Below are 18,887 nucleotides of genomic sequence, written 5' to 3'. Positions count from 1 at the left end.
GTATGTGTATCACGTGCGGATTGACAATTGTTCACTCGTGTGGGGTGGTCGCACTCGCCTTCGGCTCGTGCATCCATCCCCCGCACTCGTGACCAATTGTCAACTTTCCGCACTTAAAACACAATATACTATTGAATTATTATTTACACATTTATTTATATTATTTATTTTTTGATGACAACGCATATAATTATTTTTTGTAATGCCAGTCACGAAAGTTCGAATTTCGATTGCTGTTGTAGCATGCAGAAGGTAGTTTACTTCTCAACGATGTATATTTTACTTTACCGCACAAGTGGGAGAAAAACACCTTTATGATTTACATTACTGCACAGTTTATAAAGTAGTTAATTATTATATAATATTATCCGTCAATAAATTATATTATTATCTTCAATAAATAATACTTATTATATACAATTTCGTCTTTTCGCTGTAATATACATATATATATATATACTGTATATATATATATATATATATATTTTTTTTTTTTTTTTTTTTTTTTTTTTTTTTTTTTAATTTATACACCTAAATAATTTGCTCGTTTTTAAGTTGACCTGTTTATGTACATTCTACTTTATATATATAGTTTTGTATTACTTTGTTGATTAAAGTTTATTCTAAAGTTTGTTTAAATAAACGTTAATTTTCATTGAAAAAAAACCGAGAATTAATTTGTACGCCTAATATTTAATTATAATATTTAATTAAATTTCATAAAAAAATATCACAGACAGAGTGTCATAATTGGTTTAAATAAATTTTTTAGAATAATGCGTGAGTACAATATGCAATCGTGTATTTCAAGAGTTCGGAGGAAAATGAAACAAAACTCTGTAGACTAGAAAAAAGTTTATTAAATATGTAAAAATACAACTAATCCTAAATACAGCAGATCCTAAAATCCTAAGAAATTTATCGTAATTTCTAGGATATTTAAGATCTTTGCTCTGTTAAAAACTTTTCACAAAATACTTAATATTTTGTAGCTGTAAATGCAAAAAATGTTTAGATCCTTAAAAAAACCAGATTCCAAGATTCTACATCCGATTCGAAAAAATCCTCAAACAATTTAAATTCAATCTTTAAACAGGTTCCATTTTGAAATATAACTTGTTTTTTCGAATTTGAATCGCATAGACTTTTTGTTTGATTCCAACGTGAACAATTCAGTTCACTTCATCAGGGAAGAACAGCCTGATACTTTTCAGGTTTTATTTGAAACATTAAGATTTTTAATTTTTTAATTTCCGTTAATAGATTTTTTTATTCCGTTAAGGCTCCCGAGTCCTCACCGGCCATGTTAGATTGTGACGTCAGAGACGCCATCAATTCTAATATGGCCAACGAGGTGCCTTGAAAAAGTCTTTACTCTCTTGATCATTCTCGAAAACTTGGATTCTCAGATTTTCTCGAAGAATACCTCATCTCGATTAATAATTGGAGCGACTCGAAAAAATTTCGGATCGCTAGAGATCGTGGAGGCGGATTTGTAATGTGAACTTACCTCTGTCGACGAATTCTCGGAAGGATGGCGGCGGAGATAAGTCGCTCTCTTCGCGTACCAGCCCGAATGGTAAACCAGAAATTAATGAAAACGAAAGACAACAATTAATATACAGTGAAAAGTAAAAAAAAGTTTCGATAACAAACGCGGCCTGCCTGTCTCCCTCAAGAAGAGAACTCAAACGAAACCTAAATCGTCCTATCGTCCTTTTCAAATTATCCCTTTTACATCTTATAAATCTAGTTCGTTGGTTAAATTCGGCCAAGTCGCTTTTTTTCAAATTGGATACTTCATCAAGAGCATTAATTTTTTTATCTTTTAAGAGAATTTCTTTTCTTGTTATCATTTTGTTCTTAAATCCTTAAGTAGTATCAAATTTTTCAGAAGAATCTCGGGCATGAAAAGATCAGCGGAAAGATCAATTATTCTTTAGGGAATTTCAAATAACAAAGTTTGAATTAATTAAAATATCTACTAAATACAACTTAATATCGAGAATCTCAGCAAAAAGGGACACAATTTAAAAGAATTTTTGAAAAATAGTGATCTAATAGTAATCTAAGAGTAAACGTGAGAAAATGGACCATTACCCAGGCAGCAACGTTACGTGATTTTCACGTCAATAAGTAGTGATTAGCGGTCCTCGACGTCATATACCCAATAACTGACGTTTATAATACGTTTAAAACAAGTCATTTAAGATTTTAAAAAATTCTATTTTTTTATATACATTTTTTTTTATAATTCGTCAATGGGAAATATAAAAATCTATTATATATTAAAATATTAATGATAATTTTTTATCATAAACGTCATTAATATAATTATATAAATTTTTCCCATGTAGCAACTCTATATCATTTTAACGTCGAATGACGTTATTAAACGGCAAGGTGACGTCAATTAGACATTTAATGACGTCAGTTTGTTACACTTCAATAGAAATTTCTATAAAATATTTGAAAGACATTATAAAAATGTCTGAAAGATATCTTTTTTCTTTAAGATGTCTTCTAAGTGTTAAAAAATAGATAGGTGACAAATACGCACACATAATTTAATGCATGAAGGCAGTGTTCATGTACGTTGTACGCGCCTTTTTTATGCCAAGTACAGGTTTCTATTCTGTGCTTTGCGTGATACAATTTACGGTTTATTTGTTGGTAAGTATATCTAATACAAGTTTATTATCTTTATATTAACATATTTTTTCTCATAAATACTTGAAGACAAATGTTGCAGTATTTAAGTATGTTATTTTGTAAAATACTTAATTCATCATAACTTCTCTGTTTGCTATTTGGGTTATGTTCCAATAACATCCAAGAAAATTTTACATAAAAAACTAATGCACATTATTATTATAAATTTTCAGTGGACTTTTCCTCGAAGAGGATGTTTTGGAACATAACTTTGAAATACAAAATAATAGCTGTACATTTACTTTAATTTTTAATATCTATAAATACTTGTTTTTAAATCTTATGTTTTAATTTCAATAATTTCAATAATTCAAAATAATTAATATTTTAAAAAATATATCATTATTATTCAAAAAATATTTATTAAATATCAAACTTTTTATATTGATTGATTTGTATTAAAATTTGTAGGTTTAACGACATTTACTGTTTAGAAATGTCGTTTATTGGAATTGAATTTACAGATGGTAGTGGTGGTGGTATTGCTCTTGTAAGCAAACAGTGGTTAACACCACGCAAACAGGAAGTGTTCTGGCCACCTTATAAATTTCATTCTCAATATGATAAGGCTGTTAAAAAAGGCATAGTCCCAGAAAAAGATGGTTCTTGGAAAATTTTTTAAATTAAACGCTGTTTTTTTGAAACTGGTAATGTATAAATTACAAAATTTTCTATAAAATATTTATCTTTATGTATGTATAATTGTATTGTAGATGATTATAGTAAAGCACAAAGTAAAATCAGACAAGTACAGATAACGTCTGATTGTCAAAGTGAAGTTGATGAGGCTTTGCCATTAAAGAGAACAATCCATAAATCAAAAAAATTAATATACAGCAGCAGTGATGATGAAAACGAGGCTTTATCTGAGAAGCATAAACTTCCACCACCACCAAAGATTGCCAGATTAAATGACAAGGTAAATAATGATGAAGCATCACCTTCATCATCACGTAAGTTTGATATATTAATTAGTTATGATCATTATATATCAATATATAATAATATTAATTTTGGTTAACTATAGAAATAGATAGATTTATAATTATGTATATTAATTAAGAATTGCTTTCCTTGATTTTAACATTACGAAATATATAGATCTACTCCTTTGTTTATTTATAGTTTTGACACTAAATAAAAAAGATAAAAATCGAGCTCAAGTAAAGATAGAAACAATAATATTTTACAAGTTACTCAGAGTAGATAAATAAACAATAAATGAACTCTATATTATTTAAAAACAAATATTTACATATTTTACATATTTTTTAGAAACTTCAAAAAGTATTCAACAAAGTGCAACATCTGATACACTGAGTTCTTTTAATGGTGATCCTCAAACATTGTATAGTCCATCTCATTCAACAAATATAAATATATATATATATATATATATACATACATACATACATATATATATAACAAAGAAATATATATTATATATAATGTATTTAAATTACATATCAGCAATAAATAAATGTGAAATAAATATGTACTATATATTTTTTTTATTTTTTCCAAAATATTGAAAATGACGTCTTTCTTATGTCAAAATAAAGTAAAAAAAGGATTATAATAACACGTCATTTTCACATCTCGTTATGACGTCTGTGGGCTGTGACTTATTCCCGTCATTTTTACGTTATTATTACGTATTTATAAATGACGTTACGACTGACCAAAAATTAACGTGAAAATCACGTGACGTTGCTGCCTGGGTAAAGATTCAAGTTATACATAAATCTTTGAGAATATATTTGAATTTTCTTCTTATATTTTTGAAAATTAATTTTTTGAAAAATGCAAAATAGAATATAAAATTTTGTTCTTTATATAAGTGTAATTCTTTTTTTATGAAATATAATTTATATATATTATAAACAAGACGACATATAATCTTAATAGGCAAATGCTTCAAAAATATAATTTTATAAAAAAATTAAAAATATAATTTTGTAAAAATATTTTTCACATAAAAATTGTATATTATAAAGAAGGATCACAATGATGACTCTGGTTGGATTTTATCTACCGAAATGCAATTTGCAACTAAGAACTACATACTTTTTCTTACAAACAACTATGTGTTTTCTTTACACCAATTGATTCCTCTCGTTATCGTGTGTATAAAAGTATTGAGATAAGATTTTATAGTTTATGTAAAATTATGGCAAATTTAAGTATCAAAAACCTTTAAATTATTCATTTTTTGCTCTCCTATTCTTATAACAAAATTTTACATCAAAATTTGCGGGAGGAATCGATTTATATAAAAAAATGGTTGTCTCATTTTAAAAAAATGATCTTGATAAAAAAAAAAATCACTTTTTAAGAAAAAGTTAGTAATGCCAACTTCTTTTCTCTTTGAAATCCTATAACTTTTGTCTGAACTGTTCAAGAGATATTTTGCTGTGTAAGAGGGATAAAATGGGACACCCTGTACATGTTTAATAATATATAATAAACATGTACACGCATAAATAAATTATTTTTAAATATAAATAAGTTTTTCAATTTTGTTTTCCAAAAAATGTGTTTGAATTATTGCCTAAGATCCTTCAAATCATTACTATAATAAACTATAAAAAACTATAAAAGTCTTTACTATATATACAGAATCCTAATTCTCCTCGAACGCGACACATAAAAAAAGAAAAGCATATCGTGTCTATGAAAAGTCCTGTTTCGAAAAGCTCCAAATGCAATTTTTTTTTATAGAAAGACTTTTTGTGCATACGGGAACATTGGTATGAAAGAGAAATGAAAAAAAGAAGAGGAAAAATATAATAAGCAACGATGCAACAGCGATACAAAACGTAAATGACCCTCCATCAAAATCTAAGCCCTTCTCTTTCTTTTTCGAAAGAAAGCTGAATCAAAAGGAATCGGCAGAAATATGAAAACGTACACTTTTTACATTAATAACGACATCAATATCGAAATTTTGTCATTTTTCCAGTTAAATTTTAATATTGAACAAATGTAAATTTTATTCTTACGTATTTATTTTGTAAGAGAGAGTTAAAATAAGTAAAAGAAATTTTTATGATTTATTTTCTAAATAAAAAAATTATTTTTTTTTAAACTTTTTTCAATCTGTATACAGGGAGAGAACAGGAGATAACTTTCAAGTCTTATAACTTGAAAAGTGCTTAAGAAAAAATATTTTATTATAATGTTTTTGGAAAGGTCTCATTAGCTACAAAAATATGTAATAAAAAGTAGGTTCCATTTAAAATATTCATGTTGATCTTGACCGGGTTTTTCGAGGTCATTTCATGGTCAAACAAATATCATTACCAAGTAGTTTTTTTTAAGCCCTACTCTTTTTGGTTAAAATATTTTTTTATTAAATCAATATTCTCCGAGATATTTTGTTCTGTAACTTTTGCCCCTCCCTGTATATGTACAAGGATGTTTATTTAAAAACTTCTCCCATCCTAATTTATTTTCATTTCCGACTAACTTTTACAAAATTAACCTGTTTTAGTATGTTTCGTAAAAATTAAAGCTCCTAGAGCGACCATATTAAATTCTGACGTCAGGCGAGAAAACATGAAACATACTGAAAATTCTTACATGCTATTTTTAAATGAAAATATATTTCAATAAAACACTATTTCAGATGGCTTTAGTATACTTTTAAAATACCTCAGAAACTATTCTTTTCCCAAAAGGGCATCTAATTGTAAAAATTAGCGTGTGTTTCTCGCCTTTGACGTCACAATTCCAACATGGTTAGTTAAGAACTAGGAACTTTCAGTTAAAAATAAATATCTTGTGTGTACACACATACATACACGCACTATATATTTTTAAGTAAGTAATAAAAATTTATTAAATGCTGAACGAGATAAAAGCACGAATAAAAAATTCCTAATAATATAATATATAATTTTAAGCTTTGTTTAATACAAAATTAAATGTTTCTGTGAAAATATTTAAATGGTTCTGCGTTCTTGAATATGTCCCACTTCGGGCTACTTTTAGTAATTGTATAACAAAAATAGAAACATAAAATATAAAAAAAAATTCATATGAGAAAAAAGGATACCTACAAAAAACTAAATACTAAATATATACTAACTAAATAATTTATATACTTTTATATTATTTAAGCGGTTTTTTTTCTATTCTACGTATTTATCTATTCTAAGAATGTATCTTATTATATAGTGATTTTTAAAAATATTTCTCAGCATTTCATGATTTCTCTAATTTCTTCTTAAAAAATATATAGAGAATAAAGAGCTTTTCAACCGATTCTTTTCAATTCATTAAACTTCCATAAAGTTTTCTAAACAATAACTCTGGTATACAGCATACCAAATACAACGTAGAGACGCCTGAAGGATACTGTAAAACAACACTGTAATACATCATGCACACAGTTTTTACCATTTAAGACCCTATATATATGTACATATCAGGGTGTCTCAAAATTCGATAATAAAATGATATAAGAATAATAAAATTGCAGCGCGAAAATTCGTGAAAAATTAAATAATGAAAAATGTGTATATCTTGTTTTCCAAAATAAGTTTTTAAAGGTTTAAATATTTGATTATGAAAATAAACAATGGTTAAAATCGTCTGTTCGTGAATCTCATTTGTATAGTATTAAAAAAAGTTGCTACCTATTAAATTAAAAAATTGCATGCACTTTCATTATTTTATCTTTCCCGAACTTTCATGACATATCTTTATTATTCATGACTTTCGAGACATCCTGTATGTGTGTATGTACAGGGTGTCTGATAAAAATCGTTCCACTTCTCGTTTGTATATAGACATGTCAGATTGTAACGTCAGAAGTAAAAAAGCACACGCTGAAAAGTCTTAGCTGTCATTTTTAAATGATGATATTTCGATGAAACACTATTTTAGATGACTTTAGCATTCTTAGAATATAATAAAAACTATTATTTTGTCTTAATAATAATCAATCAACCGTAAAATGACTGTGATTTGTCATGCAGAATGACTGCACATGTACAAAGACCAGATATAGACTGGGCCCTATATTACAGTAATTTTACAATAATTGTTGATTATAAAAGGAAAAGGATACCCATTTAGCAAGCATACGTCATTTTGACGTAAGAATGACGCTATAAACGTCATTCTTTTTCTTTTATAATTAACAATTATATCTCAAAAACTATGTAAGTAGCAAATTGACGTCATTAGACGTCATTTGACGTTATTAAATATCAAAATGACGTCATTAAATGTTAGAATGACGTCATTAAATGTCAAAATGACATCATTTTGACGTCTAATAACGTCAGTCTACTACTTGGGTAGTTTTCAAGATATTTTAAGAGTGAGCTAAGGCCATTTGAAGTATTATTTCATGGAAATATCTTTGATTTCTAAATGGCATCTAACAAGAATTTTAGCGTGTTTCTTACCTCTGACGTCACAATTCCAACATAATCAATGAGGAGAATCAGGAGCCTTAACTCTATCTACACACAAGAGATGGGGCGATTATCATCGTACATCTTGTATATATATATATATATATATATGTATATTTATACGTATTATATGTATGTCTAAGCAAATGAGATCTTAACATTCCTACCTGTGATTCGTATAATAGAGGCTAGAGCGAGAAGCCTAGCGCGCGAACACTAGTCCTGTCTCTGTTCCAGCCTGAGAATCCTTTCTCTCTCTCTCTCTCTCTCTTACTTTTTTCTTTCTTTCTGCTACCTGCCTGCCTTCTAGCTTCTTCCTGGCATTTAAGCTGCTAATCTTCGTTACTACATTTGGGATCCACAAACTGCACTAGACTAACTACTCTAGTACCTTTGACGTCACTTTTAGGTTTTAAGGATGGAAAAACTGATTGGGGAGGATAAGAAGAACGGATCGGATCTCGTTGAATGTGGAAATCTTTATATTTCAAATAAAGATTTTCCAATATTTCGTGAATTTTTCTATCTATTATTTTCTAGTAATGACAATTTTTTTCTCTCTTACATAAATTTCCAAGCAATGTTATATAAATATTAAATTTTTTTTAAATTTAATAATTTAAATTTTAAAAATTAAAAAAAAAACGAAAAAAGGATGTCTCAAAAAACGCGACTTCACTTTAAAAAATTTTAAGATTTTAAAGAAAACTTCAAGTTCTTCAAAGTTGCTAATATTATTAATCTTATCAAATCAAAGCTTGTTTCAAACTTAATTAATTTGCCAAAGCTCTTAATTTTAGATAATATTTTACGTTCAAATGCTTTACAAAGTGTGCATCACTATCTACATATAATCATGACAAGGAGATAGTGCAACAGGGGAAAAGGCTCGCGAGTCGAATTCGTGAGATTCCTCGCGACGAAAAGAACTATAGAAAAGTGGGATTGAGATTTTTTTTCTATACACACAAATGATTTATAATATTGCGGATTACACATTTGAACATCGACGCGCCCCGAGACATATCGGTGACATTTTTTTCTTTTTCTTTCATTGACTACAAAAGTCGACGATACATCTTACAAGCTCTCTTTGAGGCGTATGAGATATCAATTTTGCCTATAATAATCCTGATCTGTCAGAATCACCTGAATCTTTATTGTGCAACTTGGAAGAGATTATCTTAAGAAGTTTCAATATATAATTGTATTCTTTATATGTGTATATATATACTTTTCTAATGAGATCATGAAGCAATGAAACTTCGAAGTTGCAAAAGAAAGATGTTTTGGACGACAAGTTTCCGTTTCTAGACCCCGTTTGCGTCCCTTTCATAGGTCCTTGAACCTGAGCTTATAACTACTATCGCCCTCTGGCGTCAGAAAATATAAAACATGCTAAAGAAAAAGGTTTCTCCACTTTTATTTCGTCGACTTGCAAGCGCTTAAACAATTACACAGATTCGTAAAATAATTAAGTTCAATTATACTTCCTAATTAATTAATCCTAGTTCCTACAAGAAAAAAAGAAACGCTGAGGTATACACTTATCTGTCTTCTGTTGCTGTCTCTCTCGCTACATGTATATTATATATATATATATATGCTCTTTCTCTCTCCCTCTCGCGTTTTCTCCTCCTATAAATTATCTTCCTTTATACTTAAACACAAACTTCCTTTTTTCCTGGCCAATCGATACTTGATGAGAACCCGGATATTCGAAAAAAGGACACTCGGCGAGAGATGGTGCGAGAATGTGTTTACAATGAGTGGAAAGGTGGAATGGAAGGGAAAGGGAAATCAGACGCAAGATTAGAAAGGGATAGGCATAGTAGTAAACCTCTCTCACTGCAAGCTAACTGATGATTCTCTGTCTCTTTCTCTTTTTATCTTTGTCCTGTATCCTGATTGTCCTGCCTGCCTGACAGTTTTCTGAGTTTCTGCCTGTTCGTTGTCTTGTTTCTCTCTCTTTCTCTCTCTCTCTCTCTCTCTCTCTTTCTAGCCTGATAGCCTGCCTGCCTGCCTGCTTCCGATACTAAACAGTACAGAAGTACTGGCGACTAGAAGACAAGTAGTAGTAGGAGTAGTAGCTTCACCTGAGGTTCAAAAGTCAAGAAATCCGTTAGTCAAACTCCCTGTGAGGCTGTGCAAAGGACCGCGGTCGGGTCGCGAGCAAAGAATTTATCGAATCTTTGGATCTTTTCTTTTAATGTTCATATTTTTGCGAGAAAATGTCCATCTTGAATTTTAGGAATCAAATATTCTACTCTCTTCTTCGTTCTTTTCCTTTTTCTTAGATAATTTAATTTAAAACTATTTTCTCGGATTTTCTTATATTTTAAAAATTCTTCAGATTTTTCTATTTAAAATTTGAAAAATTTAAAGAAAACATCTTTTTGAATTTACCCAAGTAGACAATTTATATATAAATCCTTGAATTTCTACATATCTCAACTCTTCTTTTTCTAGACATTCGAATTTATAGAATCTCTTTGGAAGTTTTACATATATAAAATTTTAACTAAAGAGAGTTTCTAGGTGTCTAAATTTTATTGAACTAAATTTGAAAATTTTTAAATAAAGATATTGAGACTCCCTATTGGAGTTTTTGACATTTAGAAGTTTTCCAGCAACAACATTACATTAAATTATGTTCTAGTATGTAAGATTTTAAAACTAAATTAATTCTAAGAGTAATAAAATATATTTTATTTAATTTTCCAAATTATTAATAGTATAATCAATATTACTGCTATTAGTTTTACACTTCTATCTTTATATATATTTTTATAATTTTTTATGTATATATTGTATATTTTTTCAATAAAACAAAGAAAAAATATAAGATAAAATGACAAATCATTATTATCTGTTCGGAATCACTATAATAATTTAAAATATAGAAAAATTGTGATTATTAATAATTTAAATGTATGAAATTGTAGCTGAAATGTTACTAATGTTTTTATTTTTTTTTTGTATAATTTGTTGGAAAACATTTATTCTAATTCTAAATTTATTTTATTGATACTTAGAATCTCTCATAATGGTTCAATAATTTAAATCTTAAAAGATTTTAAAATATTCCGATTCTTAAAATCTCTTTTCTACTCTTTCAAAAAAATTCGTGAGTTACAAATTTTCTGATCTATAATTATATTCTTGATTTTATAAGGCAAAATATTAAAATCCAAGGAAATAAATTGTGCGATGCTCGACATCTCCAAAATATTCAGATCTATCTTAAAATTTACAATATTACATCTAATCCAGTCTATATAACTGAATCCGTAAAAATTGAAGAAATACATATTTCTTCTAGACTTCCCTAAGATTCTCAAAAAAAACCTCGTATTCCGAGATTCTTAAATCCTTGACCCTGGAGACCCTCGGAGGTCCTAGTACACAAATTTGAGAATTGCGAAAGCACTAAGTAAATTCCTCAAGAGAAATTTCTCGTCACTTCTTATCTCGCTCGTTAGAGTGAAATATACAGTTATATATAATTATTATAACCTACTTATTAAATATATATATATATATATATATATTTATTTATTTATTATGTAAAAAAAATATATATATATATATATATATATATATATATATATATATAAGTATATAGTAAATATTCTTTACACTCATAGAAATATATATATATAGACAAAACTAATTTACTATCTCTCCATCTAAGCTCCTCATCTATTCTACACTTCTAAGCTTCGCTCGGAAATGTGTCGATTACAAAAAAAGAAAAAAAAGAAAAACGCTATCGAATTGTTTCGCTGCTAAATATAGCCAGATTAATTCTAGCTACGTCAAATAAAAATGATGCAATGGGGATGCAACAATTGTTAGACAACTCTGCGCTCTAATTCGTCGTTTGCACACCATAAAACCATAAAAGATCATAATCATTCTTAAAGAATCGTTTCTTACTAAAAAAAAATATAATGATTATATTTATAAATATATTATATTAAAAGGATAATCTGTTTTGGTAATACATACATGTATCATAAGGAGCTCCCGGGCCTCACTGCGCTCAGTTGTCAGATTGTGATGTCAGAGACGAGAAAACACGTTAAAAATTCTTGTTAGATACCATTTCGAAATCAAAGATATTTCCATGAAATAGTATTTCAGATGACCTTAACACACTTTTAAAATATCTCAAAAACTATCTAAGTAGCAAACCGACATCATTAAATGTCAAAATAACGTCATTTCGACGTCTAATGACGTCAGTTTGCTACTTGAGTGGTTTTCGAGATATAATTGTTGATTATAAAAAGAAAAGAATACCCACTTACGTATGCAAGCATACGTCATTTTGACATTTAATGATGTCATTTTGATATTTTGACATCATTAGATAACTTTGTTTCATCAAAGTATCTTTTTATTTCAAAATATCATCTAAAAATTTTTAGAGTACGTTTTCTTGCCTCTGACGTCACAATCTAACATGGTCGATGAGGAGCCAGGAGCTTAAAAAAATATTTCTTAAACCAAAGATAAGAAAAAAATCCGAGGGATAAAAATTACTCGACAATTCCGGAACCTCGCGATAAAAAGATAAGCAGCCTAGAATAATATTATACTCTAAAATTATATATATATATATAAATAATTGCTCACCAGTAAGAGAGGTTCGGATCGCTATATGCTCTTCCTTTTTTAATATCTCCTCCCGCTGCCGCCACCTCCACCGCCGCCGCCACCCATGTTTCCACCACCAAGGGAATTTCCGCCATATCCGCCTTGATTTCCGTATCCGCCGCCGCCGCCACCGGAATTTCCGCCACCCATCGGTCCTGCAAGCATCATAAAATGTAAAAGATGGTCTATTGTAACGTGAAAAGGTTGATAGTCACACAAAACTCACACAAAATAGCAATACATGAAGTTGGAAGTCACACAATACAGAATACGACGTAAAAATGTGTGATCCTGATATATTAAATTTGAACTGCTAATGATTGGGTGAATACATAAGTGATAATTAATTGAAAGAATATGAGAAATATATTTTAATTTATTCTATATAGTATACTATATAGTATATTAATATATATTAATATATTGTGTTAATATATTAATATATATTAATATGTTAATATATTAAAATTAATATATATATATATATTAATTTTTATGAATTAATATTGAGAAAAAAAGATAAATGGAAAAATGAACATTGCTACTGTGTTATTACAGTGAAAAGATAAGATGATCCTCGACTTATGTAACGGAAACATTGTTATAAAATAATTAAAAGTTATAATAATGTAATACATAAATAATATAAAACTATATAATTATAACTAAATAACCACATAAAAATATATAAATTAAATAATTATAAAATTGTCACAAGTATCAGATACAACCCAGAGATGTTGTTAGTATCGCTCTTGAAATTCTTGTTAAACAAAGAAGGCGTAGTTAGCGCGAGGGGAATAAAGAATGGCGAAAAGCAACCAAGACACACTCTCGAGTTTCAAAGATGAAGAGTAACCTTGTCCGCCGAAGGGCGGCAGCCATCTCGAGTCGCCGGATTGCCGGCCGCTGGGGCCTGAATTCGCGCCGTAGGGCGCCGATCTGCCGCCAGAGTTGAAATTATTGCGCACAGGACCGCCGCCGTAGCCCTGCTGATATCCGCCACCGAAGTTGTCGTTGCTCCAATTGCCGCCGCTGTTATAACCGCCTTGTCCGCCCTGATTCCATCCTCCACCTTTAAAAAAAACATACATCGTCAATATATTTTTATTTTCTTTTTTTAAACATTATTTATGTCATCTAAAAATAAAAAGGGAGCCTTAAAATTTAGAAAAGTTCAGTTGCAACGTTTCTCATGCAAATTAGTTTAGGGTATCCTACTCACAGTTCTTATAGAAAAATGATTTTCTAGGTATTAAGTCAAATAAGAAAATTTAGTAGCATTTTTTTCATTACTCTTTTTCAATAAAATAAACTGGTATACAAACATTTTATTTATATCCATTAAAAATCGCAGACTTTCCTCTTTCCAACACAATTTTTGTTCTCTCAATAACTGCATGCATTAAAATATGACAGCCAATTAGTTTCAGCAATTTCCTACGGGACACTCTGTATGAGAGAACCGAAATCCACTTCATTCAAGAGTAGTTAGCCGGGAGTACTTCGTCTCCGTCCGCGAACCTGACCTTTACCTTGGTTCTGATTCTCCCACGGTCCATTTCCGCCCCAGCCTTGATTACCTCCACCGCCGTATCCGCCCTGATTGCCGCCGTTGTTCCAATCGCCACCGCCGCCGCCACCGCCACCGCTGCCGCGTCCTCCCCAGCTGCCGCCACCCTGGTTGCCGCTACGCGGCCCTCTGCCCACGCCCTGACCGCCGCGGCTACCGCCGCCTCCGCCGCCGCCACCCCCGGACGCGGACGCCATCTCGGCTCTGCTCAAAGCCTGCGTGAAGATTAATGAAGGTTAATGAAGATTTACAAAATACAGGGTGTCTTATTTTAATGTCCCGTCCTAAATAATTTTTTGATTTTTTATTGTAAAAGTTTCAGATAAGAGTTGTATGGTTTCGAGGGGGACGTAAGATGGTGCCATTAATTTGACCTTGAATAGTTGCTTGAAGGTCACGTAAAGGTTAACTTTCAATTTTTTTAAACAGAACCACTTATTTTTTATTACCTATTTTTGTAGCTAATCTCGAGAGCTTTCCAAAACACTATAATAAAAGTATTTCTTTATGGAGTATTTTTTGAGTTATAAAGGTTCGAAGTTATTGATTTTTTGACATAAATGTAAAATATTCAGTTTTTTGCCATCATACCTTATGTCCCCCTCGAAACTGTGTAAAATATCTCAAATTTATTTATTTTTTGATCAACCTACCCTTATAACTTTTTATGCAAAAAATTGTAAGGAATTGATTTATATAAAAACTTAAGATGATTAAATTAAAAAAGGTCTTGAAATGAAAGTGATAAATATAAGGCCAACTTATCGAGCTGAATATTCGAGATGTTCAGTCAACTACCATTTATTACATGTATAAATTATAAAACTACAGTCATTATATTAAAACTAACGCAAATTACAATCATTCTATAAACGTTTCGACCGCACGCGGTCTTCTTCAGTATAATTATTGAAATATAAATTCTTACAATTCACATAATATCGAAATTTAATTATAGTTATTCAGAATCAAGAGTTTTTGAGTAATTAACGCGTGTTTCAATCCGTCCTGTCCAACAATGTTCGCCTCGATATGATCCCTGATTTTGTTCAGATCTCGGATAGTGTGACACGCTCTCCGATCAAGTAGAGTTTAAAATGAGCTGTCTTTCTGTATTGTTGGTTTGTTATGTGTCATCCTTAATAACGGTTAATAAGTAGCAAAATTATCAAGAAGAACGATGATAGGTAAGCATACTACCAATTGTAGGGGATACATATTATAATTTGGACATGCGTTGATCGGTAATTTTTTTATAAATCGCAGCGCCTACGGAACGGGTTAATTTCTCGCATATTAACGATGAAACTATCCGAGATCTGAACAAAATCAGGGATCATATCGAGGCGAACATTGTTGGACAGGACGGATTGAAACACGCGTTAATTACTCAAAAACTCTTGATTCTGAATAACTATAATTAAATTTCGATATTATGTGAATTGTAAGAATTTATATTTCAATAATTATACTGAAGAAGACCGCGTGCGGTCGAAACGTTTATAGAATGATTGTAATTTGCGTTAGTTTTAATATAATGACTGTAGTTTTATAATTTATACATGTAATAAATGGTAGTTGACTGAACATCTCGAATATTCAGCTCGATAAGTTGGCCTTATATTTATCACTTTGTTTTCAATATACGAGCGACAATTGTATTAATTTATGTCTTGAAATGAGTTTGAAAAATGATCTTAATCAAAATTCAAAACTATCGATCTTTTTTCTTCAAAACCAAACAACTTTTGTTGGTTTATAACAGACGATGTTTTTTATACAGGATATTCCATTTCAATTTTCGGGTTGAAACCTCTTAAAAACCAAGACTTCTATCGAAAAATGTTTTATGCAAAAAGTTGTAGAGAATATCTTGTTGTAAACAGTCTTATTCCAGAGGCATTTCGAGGTCATCATTACTTTTTTAAACAGAACCACTATAAATTTTCTTACATAAATCGATTCCTTAATATTTGGTGCATAAAATTAGAGTTAAATAATCGAAAATAAGATATTTTGTTTCATTCTGACACATTTTGACAAAAAATATGAAAAATCTCGGAATATTACTCATTTTTTAAGTCTTACCATAATTTTTTGCATGGAATAACGAGAGCTATTAATTGGTGTAAAGTTTTGTAATTAAAGAAAATTTCAGTTTGCAACTGCACATTTAAAAAAAAAATAATTAAAATATTCTTCGATAAAAACCTTGAATTTTATATTTAAGCCCTGTATATTTAAACATAAAACATCCTCTGTGTATATTGTATTTTTAACTTAAAATTTTCAAAAAAAAACCTCACTTTCTTAACATCGACGTGCTTGCCGCGAATCTGGTGGTTGCGTTGGAGGCAAATCTTGTCGACCGGATCGTAGTCGTCGAATTCGACGAAACCGAAGCCGCGCTTCTTGCCGGTCTCCTTGTCGGTGACTATGCTAATCGAGTTTATGCTACCATAGCTCTGGAAATACTGCCTGAGATCCTCCTCCTCGTGATCATCCTTCAGGCCTCCTACGAAGAGCTTCTTCACGGTGGCTCCGGCTTCCGGCCGTCCAATTTCCTGCCTGGGTACCGCCCTCTTAGGCTCCACCACTCTTCCGTCCACTCTGTGGGGTCTACAAAAGACATCACAGTGTAAAAATAGAAACTTTCTGGAATATATCTGCTGCACAGATATATTTCTTCAGAGATAAGTGAATTCCTTGGTTTGCAAGGATCAGGAAGAAGTAATACGAGTAATCAAGCCTCTTTACCTGGCATTCTGAGCATCATCCACCATATGAGCACGAGAATAAGTAATAAAACCAAAGCCCCTGGATCGCTTTGTCTTAGGATCCTTCATAACGACGACATCTACAATCTCTCCCCACTGCTCAAAGTGCTTCTTCAGCGAGTCATCCGTTGTTCTATAATCCAAGCCACCGATGAACAGCTTTCTCACATGTTCCGGCTCATTTTTGCTATCCTGAAAAATATTAAACAGAATTATAAGTCATTAAAATAATAATCAAGTCTAGAAGCTATTTGATTTTGATTTTATATTTTATATATTATTTTATAATACAATATATATATATATATATATATATTTTTCTTTATCTTCAATATATAAAAAATTACTATAACAGTACTAAATAAAATAAAATGTATATAATTTTAAATAAAATGTAGAGTAATTTTTTTATTAACTATAATTCGGATTAAAATAAGTATTAAAGAAAATTGTTATCATTTTGATCAAATCACTCTCTCTCTTTTTTTTTTTTTTTTATCGCCTCCCGCCATTATTGCATCAATTATTGATGGCGTTGCTCGACACCGGCCTTTCGGTCACATCCTATTGCATGAAAAAACAGATTTCTGCGCAACAATATTAACAAAAATATCGATCTTAAATTTTCAGTGTCAGGCGAACACGTGATTCAAAATTTTTCCGCTTGCACGGAACGAAGAATGACAAAAGAATGATAAAACGAGATTCTTCTAAGACTCGGATGGCCATTTTTGGGTTCGTCGCATAGCTTGCTTGACGGAGATCGGCGAAAGATTTCGATACTTACGTCATGCTCCATTTTCACCATTTTGAGGGACCTGGACAAGATCGCGGTCCGCCTGGTGCGAGAAAAATGACGAGAAGAAATAGAACGCGAGAAAGAAGAACCGACGTGCGAAAACGGCGTTTTGCTGCTCGACGAGACACGAACAATCGATCAAAATTCCTTGCACAAACTGGCGTGAACCCCGGTATGAAGAAGAGAAGAGGAGGAGAAGAGGATAAGAGGGTGGGAGGTTGCGCTTGACATTTGCGGACCGACCAATCAAAGCGGAGCGGCTCGACGCTGATTGGTCGGTCCGCAAGTAACGTCCAATCAGCCGTGCTGGATGACGTCGCGCGCAATGATTGGTTCGAGTTTAGGGAATTTCGTTTCCAGGGATAAAATTTATCACTGAGGAAATAATTATTTTTATTTTATATTTTATTGACATATTTTCTTTTATTTATATATCATTTCAGATATTAGCCGGTTGTTTTAACTCTTGATAAGTTTTACCCGACAAGTAGCATATCTTTGTCTCTTTTTTTAGAACTTATCTGAAAAGAGACGAAAATATGCTACCTATCAGGTAAAACTTACCGAGAAGTTGGAAAAATCGGCCCATACACTTTTAAAATAATTTAAATTTCAGCGTTGCTGTAATTTGCTAAAAGTTGGACTGTGTCGAACTTTGAGCGTTTAGGCCGGGTTTACAATAGATACAGTAAGCTCTAAGCCTCAAAAAATTGATCAATCACAGTCGATTATTCCTCTCATTCTTGACTGTAATTGGTGAATTTCTTAAAGTTTAGAGCTTACTACACCTGAGGGTCGATTGTGTAACTTTTTTGAAAGTGAAAACGTGAAAAGTGAAAAATTTCCGCCAATCGCGCATTGATTTTAAAATGAAATCGATGTGTGATTGAAAGAAAATTTTCATTTTTCACATTTTTACTTTAGAAAAAGTTACACAA

The 18,887-nt window shown here is 30.7% G+C and overlaps 1 protein-coding gene across 2 annotated transcripts; it reads right to left on the bottom strand.

The window, feature by feature from the left end:
* Window positions 1–840: 840 nt before the first annotated feature.
* On the bottom strand, window positions 841–18,133 carry Hrb87F (Heterogeneous nuclear ribonucleoprotein at 87F). Of its 2 annotated transcripts, none has more exons than XM_085489878.1 (7): window positions 17,938–18,133; window positions 17,131–17,342; window positions 16,680–16,992; window positions 14,336–14,588; window positions 13,660–13,875; window positions 12,780–12,955; window positions 841–1,558 (listed from the first exon to the last, which is right to left on the bottom strand). In XM_085489878.1, exons 1-6 carry the CDS (start codon window positions 17,956–17,958, stop codon window positions 12,819–12,821), a joined length of 1,152 nt encoding a protein of 383 aa, XP_085346004.1. In that variant the 5' UTR covers window positions 17,959–18,133; the 3' UTR covers window positions 841–1,558; window positions 12,780–12,818. The 2 variants fall into 2 exon arrangements, with proteins under 2 accessions (XP_085346004.1, XP_029178054.2); XM_029322221.2 differs by lacking the exon at window positions 841–1,558 and adding an exon at window positions 9,538–10,234.
* Between the last annotated feature and the right edge of the window lie 754 nt (window positions 18,134–18,887).

Source organism: Nylanderia fulva, unplaced genomic scaffold, assembly GCF_048542155.1.
Source record: "Nylanderia fulva isolate GAGA-0341 unplaced genomic scaffold, ASM4854215v1 Scaffold90, whole genome shotgun sequence".
Classification (NCBI taxonomy): domain Eukaryota; kingdom Metazoa; phylum Arthropoda; class Insecta; order Hymenoptera; family Formicidae; genus Nylanderia; species Nylanderia fulva.
The sequence above is the reverse complement of the archived record's forward strand: the minus strand, read 5'-3'. Positions and strand labels throughout refer to the sequence as shown.

Excerpts from the sequence above, each read along its gene's own strand:
- Hrb87F (XM_085489878.1), bottom strand. The coding sequence starts at position 17,958 with ATGGTGAAAATGGAGCATGAC. Across the intron at positions 17,343-17,937 it reads TGGTGAAAATGGAGCATGAC|GATAGCAAAAATGAGCCGGA; the intron begins GTAAGTATCGAA and ends AATATTTTTCAG. Across the intron at positions 14,589-16,679 it reads AGCACGTCGATGTTAAGAAA|GCTTTGAGCAGAGCCGAGAT; the intron begins GTGAGGTTTTTT and ends ATCTTCACGCAG.